The 15,110-nt window shown below is 47.0% G+C and overlaps 2 protein-coding genes across 5 annotated transcripts in view; one reads left to right on the top strand and one right to left on the bottom strand.

The window, feature by feature from the left end:
* The window catches only part of MGLL (monoglyceride lipase), a 243,289-nt gene that overhangs the window by 43,676 nt on the left and 184,503 nt on the right, over positions 1-15,110 (bottom strand). The window contains exon 9 of one of the 2 annotated variants that reach the window (XR_012646967.1): positions 6,080-6,125. The exons of the other annotated variant lie outside the window; for it this stretch is intronic. The gene's annotated coding sequence lies outside the window, so the exon portion shown is untranslated. The remainder of the gene's footprint in view (positions 1-6,079; positions 6,126-15,110) is intronic. 2 annotated transcript variants of the gene reach the window in all.
* Positions 1-15,110, top strand: part of PODXL2 (podocalyxin like 2) — a 44,713-nt gene that overhangs the window by 15,410 nt on the left and 14,193 nt on the right. For 2 of the 3 annotated variants that reach the window (XR_012646966.1, XM_075005270.1), the window contains one exon: positions 11,885-12,810. Coding sequence is in view for 2 of the 3 variants with exons in the window: in XM_075005270.1 (XP_074861371.1) it covers positions 11,885-12,810 (926 nt within the window). In the remaining variant the exon portion in view is untranslated. The remainder of the gene's footprint in view (positions 1-11,884; positions 12,811-15,110) is intronic. The other variant, XM_075005271.1, reaches the window with a different exon arrangement.

The raw sequence follows: 15,110 nt of genomic DNA, 5'->3' as shown, positions 1-15,110 counted from the left end.
TCTTCGCCATTGACAATACAAAAATGAAGTTGAGACTAAGCTGCCCATGTTTGTCTTTGTAAATATGGCTCCTGCTTTAGCCCTTTTCCCAATCTCCTCCCTGAGCTCCTTAGCAGAAGATGACTTAGCTTGTGAGACACTCACTGGAAGAAGGCTGGGATGGGGAGGGGGAGTGTCCTATAGCTTATGAGATTATCCCACATGATCCTGCTCTAAATTCCAGAGTGGGCACATTTAAAAACAGTGTAGGAGACAGACCTTCAGCACAATCCCTTCTGTCCCCTACCACATCCTGTGTCTTCATCTCTTTCTCAGTGGGTATTTTTGTGGCATGATTGAGGACTGGAGTTAGAAAGCTGAAGCCTTTCTCGTTTTATTGTCACAGTGATTCCTCTAATGTTACAAAGGCCTGGGATGAGAACAGAGTCGGCAGCAGAAATCTAATGTACAAGTGCTACAGCCCATTTTGGCCAGGACACCCTCCTTTCATACTCTTGTTCTTGTATGCACTGTACTAAACTATGCTCCTTGGGGCACAGATGTCATTGTGTTAGAACTTGAAATCACCAGGCTAACTAGTAGTGCTGTATGCACGTACAAGTCACGGTCATGGTGACACACACACACTGTCACAAACACTCCTACACATCACACACTATCCAAGCACACACCTCCCTCTGACACTCACATGGATCATGCAGATGCTCTTCACGCACTGGTGGTCGTAGTGAGAGACACGAAAGCTTACACCCCCTCTGACTCTTGTGTGCTCCTCCCCAGCCTCTCATGTGTAGAGAACACACATTATCACACTCAGAGGCACCTTCACATGTGTGTAAGCACACAACACCGCTTCATGCACACACAGCTCATCCCTGTATTGGTATGTACATCTAGCCAAAGAATCTCACCCTTTCATCCCCCAGGCAAATTAATAGCAATAAACACAGGGAGCTGAAACCAGCCTTATCCCAGACACACACTCATCATGCAGAGCACACCCTGCCTCTTCCCACTCTCATGCACAGTCACTCGCATGCTCTCCCTTACACACACACACACACACACACACACACACCCTACCTCCTTATCAACTCACCACCAAACAGCTGCAGTACTTCTGAGGGCTGGCCTTCTGCCAGCCCCCAGCCCCTGCTCAGTGCAGCTCACATCTCAGAACCTCAGTTAATACAACTCCTTGAATTATTCAACAGCTGGGGAGCTCATTTCTATTCAAAATTTAATCAGAAACCTGGCATGTGCCATTTTATAATATAGGCTATAGTAATAGCATCCCTAAACCAGGAAACTTTCCCCAACCACATTTGGCCAGTGAGCCTGTGATAGGCATGCCACATGTGCAATGGAAATGCCATGTAAGTCTCTCTGGAACTCTGTAATCAAATGTGTTTATTATATTACTTCTAACATATCAACCCATCCTTCTGGATTGTTTTTTTTTTAAACCAGATAAATGTTTTTCTATTATCAAATGTAAAATTTCTTCCTAAGATTACACTGGAGTAAGGACTAGGGTGGGAAAATTCAATTCTGGAGCAGTGACAGGCCTAAGGCCCAGTATCAGGGCAGTCCTACATGACAGGGGACTGTTGAATTAAAGTATGCAATTTCTGCTATGTTAATTATGTAGCTAAAGTTGATGTACCTTAATCTGGGCTTCTGCACTGTCTCCACTAGGGGAGGTTGACAGAAGCCTGCATTCCCATCAACTTCTCTTACTCCTAAAGCGGGGACAGGAGTACTGCAGTCGACAGGGCGCCCTGTAAATTTGATGTTAATGTCTCCACCAGGTGCACTAAATTGAACACTGGAAGATCGACCGTGGCAGGGTCAATTTTTCCTGTGGTGTAGATGTACCCTGAGTCAGGACTAGAAATGGGTCAGCTATACTAGTAGAAAGGAATGATTCCCAGCTTTGTAACAGGACACATAGCATTTACTTCTGGGACTTCTAATTGTAAAGATATTAAGCCTCAAAACCACAATATCATAACCAGAGTATAGGCCAAATTTCCAGAGATTTCAAAGCTGTTAATTTTTTCCCCACTCCCTCTGAAGTCTGTAGAATTGGACTCAACTCAGCCTTTTAGTGGCTTTGCAGGTGGAGTGATGTGAATTATAACCCCATATGTTTCTTTTTCATGGTCTTTAACTTTCCTAAAATACATTGTGTGTTTTGTGGGGAGCATGTGACATCTCAAGAACACCTGGTAGTTGTTTGGGGTGGCTGGTGTAACTCAGCTGGTGGGTTTGCCTCTCATGAGTACTGCGCTGCTGGTGATAAAATCGTTATGCCACCCCACAGTATATTTGACCTGGCTTCCATGGGTCCCTGCCTCAGTAAGGACCCCAGGACTTGTCTCCCTGGGCTCAGACTTTTAAACTGAGGCGTTTTATCCATGCTCATCCAACTCTTGCCATGAATGTGCATTGAAACTCACTGTCCTCCACAGTAACTCATTGCAACCCCCTGCACTTCGTATGCATCCACACCCATTTCCCACACGGTAATTAATCTCGTAGTCAAATACTGAGAGCCTGGGCTTGGCTCAGAGGGTTCTGAAGTTTGTCAAGATGGTTGCTGGAATCTTTTTTCTTCCTTAGCACAAGGAGTGGCAGCTCAGTTGCTCTATAGTGAGGACAGCAGCAGTTGCACAGAGGGGTTGGCTGACAGATGCATGTATTTTTGGACCCTCTTAAGCATGCGTGCCCCTAACTCTTCCCTATGCTTCCAAATCCCACTCCATGTAATTGCATTGAGGCTAATGACCTGCAGAGTGTGCAAAGGGGAGCGATTTCTCTGCATCCAGCCTTCTTGCACGGTGGAATAACATTTGTGCGCTTGCCTATTGGGCAGTGCATGAGATGGGGTGTGAGGTTTACACCATAGCAGCCCTGCAGTGGCTGGAGTCTGACTATAGCACCAAAGCCATCACCCCTGTAGCTTTTGCTTAGTGGCTTGGCAGGTACTCCAGGGAGCACAGAGGGTGTCTAGGGTCTAGTGCAGGGGCAGGGATAAATAAGAAAGTATTTAATTGTGTATTCTTGTGGGGGAGGAGGGTGAGAGCCAACTAATTATCTGACTTGATTTGAAACCCCACAGAGGATTGGTGGTGGGGGGTGGGAAGTAAGGAGAACTTGTAGTATACTAGTGACCCACTGGGGTGCTTGGAGACTGAACCCAGAGTTCCCTGCTTCTCCCAAATGCAGAATGTGTATCTTCTAGTTCTTCCTGCTGCAGTGGTGGCTGTCAATTGTCTCCAAAAATAACGACGAGTCCTGTGACACCTTAGAGACTAACCTCTTTATTAGGACATAAGTAGTCATGAGTAAATGTCTCTGAAAGCATGGGGTCTTCTTATGGTATTAGGGTGACAGATACATGTATATGCAGTGGAATTCATAGCACCCTGACTAGAGGATGAATACATCTAAGACCTGAAGTTACTGGAATTTTAGTCACTGACTTCAGTGGGAAAAGGGTCTGGCCCATGAAGTTTGAAGCTTCCCCTTGAGGATGACATGCTTGAAATCTCTCTGTCTTTGTTACTTCACGTAACTGATCATCTGGCCCAGGGAACAAGTCGGTGCTGTGCACGAGAGTCACATTACTGGTCCAACCAAGGACCAGAGCAGAGACTTGGAGGCAGGCTGCCAGTGGAGTGAATTACTTAAAGGCAGGAGATGGTAGCATAGGAGGAGGAAACACTGGCAAAAGAGGCAGGGCTGGTGCTCAGGTCAGGAAGGTAGATGATGGAGAGGGAGCTCCTGTAAGGTTGTAGTTCCCCTCTTGATGGCAACACAGTCTTGATTTTCTACTTTGTTTCAGGGAGGAGCTTCTGTTTTAAGTATTGGGAGGGGAATGGACTATGCTGTGTTTTGCATGGCATGTGCATATATTACAATTTCCTGGACAAACCCTACTAAAATAAAAAACAAAAAAGCAATCATGTAGCACTTTAAAGACTAACAGAATCATTCATTAGGTGATGAGTTTTTTGGGATAGACCCACTTCTTCAGACCATAGCCATACCAGAACAGACTCAATATTAAGGCACAGAGTAATCCTGGTACAAATGGTTTGAAACGGGATGACAATTTTCTACCTCATTATAGGGGCTCTTTTACATACTTTGCTTTATCTAATTCTTCACACACATACACACACACCCTGCCCCTCTGCTCTCTGACTTACTCACTTTGATAATAATTTTTCTGATTTTGTCAACCTTGATTACTCTCTTTGGTTCTCTGTGCCTTAAATATTGAGTCTGTTCTGGTATGGCTATGATCTGAAGAAGTGAGTCAGTCCCACTGAAGCTCATCACCTAATAAATTATTCTGTAAGTCTTTAAAGTGCTTACTGGGCTGCTTTTTTGTTCTCTTAATGTGCCAGAGGAGAATGAACTTTTAGTTGAGTGGGTTTCCTCAGATATACATGGGAGGAAAGGAAGGCAAATTCTCAGTCACCAACCTTTTGAAGCTATATCCTGACGAGAAATCCATTGTCTGCTCATCTTCTGTCCCCAGAGTCCCAAGATCAAAGACCCCAACTATATGAAGGCATAGCTCACAGAGACAAGGGTGTTCTTGTTCTGAATTTGTAGCCACAGAAAAAACCCTGGGTGGGATTTGAAAGACTGACCACCTGCTGGGGCCCATGTTCAAATTGGGAGTGGAGTGACCTCTGGTGAGTGTATTAGCACATGTGTAGATTCTTGTATTATTTTAATCCATTTTCTCTGTAATTCCTTTACCTTATAGATAGTTATGCTTGCTTAGGAAGGGCTGTGTAATACCTTCTAACTATGGGCAGTTAAGCGCTGTTTTGCCTCTGAAGAGAAAGTGAAGCAGCCCAGCATAGGTAGGGTGACTTGTAGGGGAAGTCACAGTGTATCAGGGAGTTGTGCAGCTTTGAAGAACTGTAGTCAGAAGGAAGAGATGCCCATCTTTTCAGGTGATGGCTGAGAAGCTGGGAGCCTAGAGCAAGTGCCCTTGTGGTACCAAAGAAGGGAATATAGGCACAGTGGCCCTGAAATATAACAGTATGTTGCAGACCCAAAGGACTTAGAAGCATGACCTCCTTCCCCAGCTATCCTCAACTGCCTCCCGGTAACTTCTGTGATCTGGTTAGTGCTAGATGATCTGGTATCCCCAGATAACTAGAAGCAGTTCAAATTCTTGTTTGGGTTTGACTTTTTCTTTTCTCCTTTGCAGTAAAATTGGATTGAGCAAGTGACTCCTGTAGGGATGTGTGTGCAGCAGGGTCCCAAATGACTTCCGTCCTTTCCTGTTTTCTCTTAATGCAGTGCTACTGCAAGGCAAGCAATGGGGTTTCCTAACTAACTTAGGAGGAAGAAGGTTGGGTCTGCTTAAAAAAAAAAAAGTGTTCAGCTCTGTTCCAGGACTAATGTCATGGACCTTTCTAACCTCATTGATACCAGTAGAGTTGCACTGGACCATATCCATCCCTGATGTGGCTCCCGATATCACATATCAGTATGTTATTCTCTGGTTCAATTAAAATCAGTCCTGGTGCCTTTCTGTGGGATTTTTTTTTCTTTCCTCCCTGGTGGGAAGTACAGGTCGCTAAAATGCTCCAGTTACTCAGTCTAGTCTCCCTCATCATGGCTTCAGTTTGGGGCAACCCACGCTAGTGGCTCAGAGACAGCCCTTTGCTCCCCAGCTGCTGGGAGGGAAAGCCTATTCAGAGCAGGGTTGTTTAAAGTGTCGGCATACATGAAAGTAGGACGTAAACAAGTGGCATCCTGGAGCTGAGCACAAGCAGGGGGCTGCTCCGAGCTAAGCCTCTTACACACGGCCTTTCCCAGGTGCTTTATTGCATTAATGCCTTGGCTGAAGATGAGATTATGAACTGTAGATTTGCTGTCAATCTGGAACAGGAGGTGAGGGGATAGAAGGGCAATGAATCCACTTGGGAGAAAGGGGATTCTTACTAAAGCGTGCACGTGTGCATGCAAACGCAAAAGACCTTAATTCACTGATTTTTTTGTTTGTTTGTTTAGTGGAATTTATAGTTGTAATAAAGTGCCTGACCTGCTGCCTCTGTTACTCCAGCATCTTCCCTCTCTAGGAATGGTCCCTGTTAAGGAGGAAATACAGCAGGGGTATTAAAATGGGGTTTTAAAGTGCCATATGCCATTATAATGAATCACAACCACATGCAAAATGTCCTGATTCCTCAGCAATGATCAAACCTAAGACCCTGAAGTGGGGATGGGGGTAAGATCCTTCTGTCAAGGGTGGGAATCAGCTAGGAAAGCCTGGTAAGGGAAATCTTGTGGTTTTGAACTTTGTTACTGCACCAGACTCTTTCCTTTTCTTGGAAAAGCAGTCACACCAAGTACATACACAAGGTAAGTGGCAAAAAGAGGATAGGTATTTGGAAAAGGGGTCACCCTTTTCAGCATACTTAGGGCTCCCCTGTCAGTAAGCCAGCATCTTTAGCCTGGTTCTTTGAATATTAATCTGATCCTGAGTAAGTACTGCATGAGGTAATATGTTAATATTGGATGCTGATATTGCCCTAGTAAAAAGTTTCAACAAAATAAACCAAAATCTGAAAAGGTCAGAGTGACTGAAAAAGCACCAGCCATGTGAAGCTTTCTTAACTGGGGAAGAAGGTGAAAGGGAGGCAGCAGCAGGGCTCCCCAAGCCAGGTGGGGTAATGCTACCTGGAGATGTTAGCATCCTCCAAGTGGACACACAAACGCTGTTTGTCTGCCCTTTAGTCAACAAAATACTCCGATCCTCCATGAGTGGCTTTTGCTTTGTTGGCAGGAGCAGCGTTCATACGTGCACTTGCCGTTACAAAACTTGTATCATTCGAGGACGGGTTGGGGGGATGAAGCACCCATGAACGGCAAAAGTTTTGTTGAGCAATTGCAAATATAGATGAAACCTGAGATGCAGGTGATCTCATACTCGCTCTAGGTTGCTGCTGCCTTTTTGTGTCTCTCCTTGCTGTGCTGTTCTGCTGTTTCTTATATTTGAATTCAAATTTGTGGGCTTCTTGTGACCTACTTCCTGCACACCTGGAGAGCAGTGGAGATGGATGCGGCCATACAGAGTGGGTAACCAGGTACCTTTGTGGGGTACATATAGGACACTTCTGGAGGCTAGTGAATTTGATTTTAACACATGGTGTTTCCACACTGGCCTTCATTCAGACTTTTAAATTTGAACTTAATGCTACACCCAGCCGGATTCGACAATGTTATGATATCAGTAGGAGTGCTCCCTAAATCGAGCTAATGGTATTTGCAGTGAAGACAGTGATGTTGTAATATTGACCTAACTGCCTTAAATTTGAATTTATGTCATTGTGTAGCTGTAACCTTAGCCTCTTCATTACTGGTAAATGCAGTAGATCTTTACACAAGATAAACTCATCTTGAAGATGGCCATATGTAGCCAGGTCTGACCTACTACCACCTTCGCTACAATGTCTATAGAGCAGAACAGCAGGGTCAGGAGAGTGCAGATCTGACTGTCAAGGTGTTAGTGATGAGACTGCATCTTACTCGCTTCTGACCTCTTCTCTTCCTCTTTTCCTTACATCTTTCTGTTCTAGAAACAGGTCTCCAATTCCTTATTGAAATATACACTCATAAAACAATCTGATGCAGCCAGCTACCTAACACCCATCCTGTTAACATAATACCCAGCACCTCTTCGCCAGAATGAGTGCAAGTAACCTGAGTCAACTTGGACTTTGTATTCCATGATGCAGTGTGAAAGGATGCGGTTCCTATAGAAATCTCGGTGGTACTCTAGAAGGGAGAGAATCACTCTAGCAGCTCTGCATGCTGAGGAGGTGCATATGATATCACATGACAATTCCTTTGAATCAAGTTCTATGACTCTCAGTACCAGAAGAGGTGATTGTGGGTGATCACGTTGAGGTACCTTACAGGGACCTGATGTTCAGAAATTACTGGGCACCTGCCCTCTGAAAAATCAGGTTCATTTGAGGTCATTTGAGTTGGAAACTTAAACCTAACACCATCTGAACCCCTCTAATTTGGAACTCTCTCATCCAGCAACATCTGTAATCGGGCATGATTTTAGTTAGCTGGATGGCCACTTACCATGGGTGTGGCCAAGTTTCCTGTAGTTCCATAAAGTTTGTTTACAGCCACCAGTCCTGGCTTTCAGTGTCCTGTGCTGTTATTTAGCTCTAACTTTCCCCAAATGTCTTTTATGATCCCAGCAAGCAGTGGAAGTATTGGTAATGTGGTAGACAATATTGACTACCTGTGGTCCGTAAAATTCTCTTGTTCAGCACCAGGCAGGATGAGAGAGGTTCCACCTGTAGTTGCTTTTGAAGATCTACATCTTGATGTACACTGACTAGAGAGGCTCAACCATCACTCCAGAGCCCTGAATTATGGAGAAGCCTGAATCCCTAGTGGGATCTGGATTCTGCATAATTTTTATAATGGAAAAAACCAGTGTCCAACACATCTAAGGCCTCCTGAACTTTGGGGCAGTCTGGAGCCAGATCAGAATTTTGCATGTGGGCCCATCTGTAAAATAACTGGTAGGATAGAGTTCTTTGTCAGCTTTTGGGGATCTTTAGGTTTTAGCCGGTGTGTTTCTGCTGGGCAAGATGGATAGTAGGACTCTTGGGTTTGTGCACAGGGACGTGGCGGTGTGAGTGAGGAGCAGAAAAGTTAAATCTATTAGCCCTGAGCATGAGGACTCTTGACTTTGCTTCCACATCACTGACTCACTGCTGGAGGGAAGCAGTTCAGGTTTCAGTTGTAGACTGTCCTGTAGATGGGAGCCTGCTGGGAAGTTGCAGGATCAGTTCTTGCTCAGCTTTGATCTCAGTGGTAAGACAGAGGAGACTGCAAGCCATCAGCTTCCCTGAGGGCTCGTTCACCCTGAGCGCTCTCTGCTCAGAGGAGAGGAGGCAGGCTAAGTGGGGCCTTAACCACAAATGAACTAGCTAATTTCCAGGTGTTCTAACAGTTCAGGGAAAGAGTAACAGAGAGGTAGCCGTCTTAGTCTGTATTGTAACAAAACAAAGCAGCAGTCATGTCCCATGAAAGCTCATCACCTAATGAAATATTTTGTTAGTCTTTAAGGTGCTACATGACTGCTTGTTGTTTTCGTTTAGGGACAGGCTAGGTGCACGCCTTTCAAGGGACACTGATGTGCCAGGAGCAGTGCTCTTGCTTGCTATTTGGCCAGTCCCAGCCTTCTGGGCAAGAAATCAGCCTGTGTTCCTGCTGCACCCCTTCTTTTCTTCTGCTGCTGGTTCTCAGCCCCTCCTGGAACTAGCAGTGAGGACCCTGGGAGAATGTCTACAGGGTCTCACTGCAGGGAAGTGAAGGAGCACCTCAATGGTCTTCAAAGTCTAGTGTCCCATCACATCAGGGGGAGGCCAAACTTGCACTCCTCGCTCATAATGTATTTGTTTAAGCGTGAGCCCTGCAGTTCTCAATGGGGCTACTGCATTAAATGCAAATAACAAGTGTTTCAATGGCAGCAGAAGCCACCGCGCTTGCAAGGTGTGCAAGTCCTTCCCCCCGAGTGTCCTCCATCACACTGTCGTTCCTGCCATTAAACAGCCTCTGATGAGTGAGGCAGCAGATGCTGCTGCATATCTGTAGACAGGAGGATGAAGCCAGTAAAATTAGCTGAGGGCCCTTGGAAAGGCTGGTGCCAGGGCAGTCAACCAGGGCATTAGCAGCCACCTTGGATGATAGGGCGTAACGTCTTTGCTAGCCAAAGGTCTGTAGGGGTATGAACCTTCTCCTCTGGCCCTTGACATGTTGGAGAAGATAGATCCTCTTTCAGGGATTTCAGTGCACATCCTCCAAGGAACAGCTGCTTGCCCAGTAGCATAGATTTTATACCATATGCCCTCCAGAGATCAGGTTGAGCCTAAGAGCTCCAGGGTGGCCCGAGTGAAAACAGATCGTGGTGCCTCATATGGGGCCAGAGGTAGGAGAGTCCCCAAGTGAGTCCAGTTAACAGCATCCTCGGGAGTTTTACAGGCTCTAGTTCCACTTTGAAGGAAAGCGTCAGGAGAAAGTCTCACCAGCTTCCTGTCGTACTGTGCGGGGAAGGGGGTTGAGCCATCACAGGTATATAAAGGAGCTTTAGGGAGAGCTGGTTTTTAATATAAAGCTCCTGACGTGGGAGATGCATGTAAGTCACCCACCAGTCAGGCAGGAATTTGTCCATGACACCTTTGTGGTTACTGCTGGGGGTGAAAGGATCAACTTGCTTCCTGCTTTGAGAGTATAAGTTGCTCAGGCAGCACTGTGACAAGCATCAGAGAGGTAGCCGTGTTAGCCTGTAGCTTCGAGAACAACAAGAAGTCTTGTGGCACCTTTATAGACTAACATGAAGGGGGCCTTTGCCCACAAAAGCTTATGATCCAAAATATCTGTTAGTCTATAAGGTGCCACAAGACTTCTTGTTGCTCTCAAGCAGCACTGAGAGCTTTACCTGCTGTGGAGCACCCAGGTGACTTGCTGACAATGCACTCTTCCCGCCTCCACACTCCCCCCAAACTGAGCTCCAGATGCAGCGGCAGTTTGGGAACCCATGTTACTCAGAGGCTCTTCTCACAGATGCTCACTGTAAGGCATCCAGAGAGCTGCCTCCCACTGTGCTTAATGGAGCATCCTCTTTAGCAGCCAGGCAAGAATGTGGGCTTGAGGACACTGGGACAATCATTTCTTTATGAAGAATAACCACAGCCCAGGGAAGTGGGAGGACCAATATTTTTTGGCTGCAGTGAGACCTCTTTCTGGCTCCCTGAATGCACCATGCTAGGCTTGGAAGAGAGGGGGCTTATTTGCGTTGAGAGGCTGAGTACTCAGCAGCATTGTTATTGGCAGCTCCTTGGCAAGGATGGAGAGACCTGATCATCCTGGGTGGGTCTACGTCAGCGTCAGGGATGACTGTGGCTATGGTGTTTGGCTGCCAATCATCAGGAGCTGATCTGACTGCTGCTGTGTTGGTCCAGGATATCTCGTAACTCCTTGCTGGGCTTCCAAGAGGGGCCACTGTCTGTACTGATTTTCCTGGTGTGAGGCCTACATCCTCACCCTGACATTCCAGAGGCTGTGGGATTCCTTGAGAGAGAGACAGACATCTTCTAGTATAGCACCTTGCAGCAGGCAGTGAGCCTTTGGATGGGGATGTGTGAATTTAGCTCAGTTGCTGTTTCTGTTCATTCCTGAGGGCTATAAAACTTCTTCAATGTCTTGGTAGTTCGGGAACCCAGGAACCATTTGTGAGGTGATTCTTATGCTCTGAGGTTCTTTCCTGACCCAGAATCTGCTCTCAGTGACATCCAAGTCCATCCAGATTTCAGTGGTGTTACTGAGAGTAGAATTCTGTTATTTGTTGGCCCCTGTAATAAATGAATTGTAGGATCTTAGCCCAGTTCAGAGTTTGTGCAAATCCACCTCATGAACATCAGCAAGAAAACTGGTACTGGTTGGCTCCTGGGTTGACCAGTCTCAGTGGAGAGAGCTGGTACAGAAGAGGCTGTGAAGTCGGAACACCTCTCTTGTCTATTGTAAGGTTCCTGCCGGCCAGGGTGCTGGAGACATGAGAAATTTGCGCTGCCGTTGCCTCAGCTGCATCTGCCAATTCTGTTCTCGTTGTCATATGAACTTAACCCTATTAAATTAGTCCATTTCTCTCTTTGGTGACAAACACCATTGCACTCTCATAGGGTCTCTGTCAGCACTGGCCCTAAGTAAATAGACCCTGGGCTTGTCTCCTCCTCCTCTGCTTTTGTCTCCCAGTCTTTCAAGGTTCATGGTCATTCATGAAAGAAGCCTAATATGAAACATCTTGTGTTTGTTTTAGACTATAGTTTTCCAGTTGCTTCCCAGACGGCTCTGCCCAAGGGAAACGGGACACAGGCTAAAGACACCTGGGAAACTGCCCCACTTCAGCCATCATCAGAGTCCAGGGAGCCTGACACACACAGACCTTTCTCTGGTGTGCTGGAGGAAGAGGAAGGGCTGCTCCCTATAAACCAGTCTAAGGGATGGCAACAGAGCAGCCAGACCCACTGGCCAAAGGACACGTTTTCAGAAGCAGCTGGCCAGGAAGATTCCTTGTTCTCCCTCCTTTTCTCCACAGCCTCCAGTAGCCTGGGTGTTGTGACTGAGGCAGCTGTGGAAAGGCAAGAGGAGGCCTCTGTGCCCGAGCACACCGCTTCAGGCTTTGACCTAGGGAGCAGCATGGGGCCTAGTCTGCTGCCTGTGTCCTCCATCCTCTCGGTGTCCACTGCAGGGTCCCAAGATGTCTCTCAACTCCCCATGGAGGTGACTTCAGGAAATGTAAGGGCTACAGTGAGAGCTGGAGTGGAGCTAGCAGGGACACTGGCAACAGTAGAGTCCACACAGACCCCACTGGGGGAAGAATTCGAGCCCACGGAGCTCCCAGTGGGAGGGGAGCTCATGGAACCCACAGCCCAAGTGGGAGCAGAGCAAGTGGAGCCTACAGTGCTAGCTGGAATGGTTCAAGCAGAGGCAGCTTCTGAGGTAACTTCTCCTGGAGAAAGCTTCCACGATCCCAGGATTGTTTCTGGTACCACTCCTGGCCTCTCAAATGCCAGCTCCTCAGCAGCTCCCTTGGATGGGTCTGACAAGCCAGCTCCAACCCCATTCCAAAATGGCATGAAGCTGTCTACAGAGAGCATGGCAGCAGAGCAGAGTCTTGTGCCACAGACTGGGGACGCACACCTGGCTGAGCTGTCAACTGGAACACCATGGAACTCACCACAGGTACCCCATTGTGTGGGCGAGGAGAACTTATTGTGGAGTATGTTTGGGTATTAGCCCTTCCGCTCCCAGTGCTGTGTGAATTTGAACTCATCCTTATTTCTCCCTAATTTCAAATGCCCTGTTGCCAGGCTGGTGGAATTAAGTTGCGGGCACTTTTCCCATGGCTCCACCGAAGATTGGAGAGAATTGTTCCCTCTTTCGTGGCACATTGTGGAGATGCCTCGAAATCCTGCGTGAGTGGGGAAGGGGTGTCAGGGCCACCTGCTACACACCTTTACTTCTACTTTGCTGCCTGCACATATCTAACCAATGTGACCTTTGAGCAGCAAACAGCAGTGAAAAGGTTAAAAGCAAGCTCCTTGCAAGTCCTGTTACATTTCTGCAGGTGGCATTATTGAAAATATAAGTGCATGAGTGGCTCTGAATATTTCTGAAGAGTGCCGGCACTGCAACTGTTGTTGCACGGACAAAAGCAGGACCAGTGGAGCAAGGCAGCAAGACACTGATGTTTGTCAGGAGGTCAGTCCAAGAGCATTGCAGGGAAGGAGTTGCAGGACAGACATACAGTAGAGTTTCAGAGAGGGTTTAGAGTAGGGGTGGGCAGTAGTTTTAGATGGGGAGGCCACTCCAAGAATTTGGTAAGTGGTCAAGGGCTGCACTTTTCTGGGGGGGGGGACATGCAGGGTTTGGGATGGAGGTTGGGTGTGGAAGGGAGCTCAGGGTAGGCAATGGTGGTGCAAGACAGAGTGGGGGTTCTGAGAGGAAGTTTCAGTGAAGGAGGAGGTTGTGAGCAGGGGCAGGGGCATGAGAGGATTCTGACCTCAGGGAAGGAATGTAGGAACGGGTGCAGGGTCTGAGAGGCATTTGTGACCTGGGGCAGGGGGCAGGAGAGAGCAAAGCATTTGGTGGATGACCCAAAATAGGGGATTGGGGTGCAGGGTCTGGGAGGAAGTATGGGTTTAGGAGAGGATTCTGGCCTGGGGGATGAACGTAGGAGCGGGTGCAAGGTCTGGGAGGGAGTTGGGATGTAGTGCCAGAAGCAGACTTCAGCCAGGAGGACCAGATTAAAAGGCTTGGTGGATTAGGTTTGGCCTGTGGGCCATATCTTACTTGCCCCTGGTTTAGAGAGAGGATGGTCCAGTGGTTAAAGCATTACTGTGGCCTGTCAGAGATCTGTTCAATAGCTGCTCTTCCACAAACATACTGTTTGACCTTGGGCAAGTCACAGTGCTTCAGTTCCCCATCTACAAGATGGGGATCATAGTGTTTCCCTGCCTCAAAGGAGTGCTGTGAGGATAGGATTACGAGGTGCACAGATATTATGAGAATAGAGGCCATATAAGTGCCAAGATAAATGGGGGTTGAGATAAGAAGGTAGCATTACAGTAAGATTGCAGGTAGTGGTGGGATTGCAGGGTAGGTGTGCAGTAGCACTTGCTTTGAGATCTATAGAGGCTTCTCTTGTCTTGCAAAATTGGCTGGATGGTGTCAGGAATAGCAAATGCGCTCCAGAGCTTTTCACCACTAAGTCAGCTAATTTCAGTGCCCCTCAGGCTGGTAGTGAGTGAGGTCACCAAGTCACTATCATCTGATGACTGTTGACCTGGACTTTAAGGCTAGTTTTGAAACGGGTTCCAGCTGGTAGTAGGTCAGCTGAGGAGAAGAGCTCCGTTTCTGCTCACCAACAGAGCTGCTTTTTAAGGCCCATGAGGCTCTTGATGGGGTCTCTGCTGTGATAATATGAAGGCCATCTAAGCAGTGGGTCCAGCTACCAGACAGGGGGCACCACTAAGTGATTGTCATTTTAGTATCTACCCCCATTTGGACAACACGACAGCATACTGATGTCCATGTCTCACAAATGAAGCTGGTGGTTAGCATTAATACAGGTTGAATCTCTTTAGTCTGGTATCAGAGGGGTAACCGTGTTAGTCTGGATCTGTAGCAGCAATGAAGGGTCAGCATCTGAAGAAGTGAGTTAACTCACGAAAGCTCATGCTCTAAACTTTTCTGTTAGTCTATAAGGTGCCACAGGACCCTTCGTTGCTTCTTGAGTCTGGCACACTCTGGTCTGGCATTATCTGTTGTTTGACATGATTTTACTTAGCTGGCTGCCCACTTATCAGGGGTGAGGCTAAGTTTCCTGCAGTTCCATAAAGTTTGTTTACAGCCACCAATCCTGGCTTTCAGTGTTCTATGCTATTATTTATGTATAATTTATCCCTAAATGTTTCTAAGACCTCAGTGAGCAGTGGAAGTGTTGGTAGTGCTGCTAGACAATATTGACTACCTGTAATTCA

This window comes from Carettochelys insculpta, chromosome 11 (genome assembly GCF_033958435.1).
Source record: "Carettochelys insculpta isolate YL-2023 chromosome 11, ASM3395843v1, whole genome shotgun sequence".
NCBI classification, from domain to species: domain Eukaryota; kingdom Metazoa; phylum Chordata; order Testudines; family Carettochelyidae; genus Carettochelys; species Carettochelys insculpta.
Note: the sequence above shows the minus strand (reverse complement) of the source record. Positions and strands in the feature narration are given on the sequence as shown.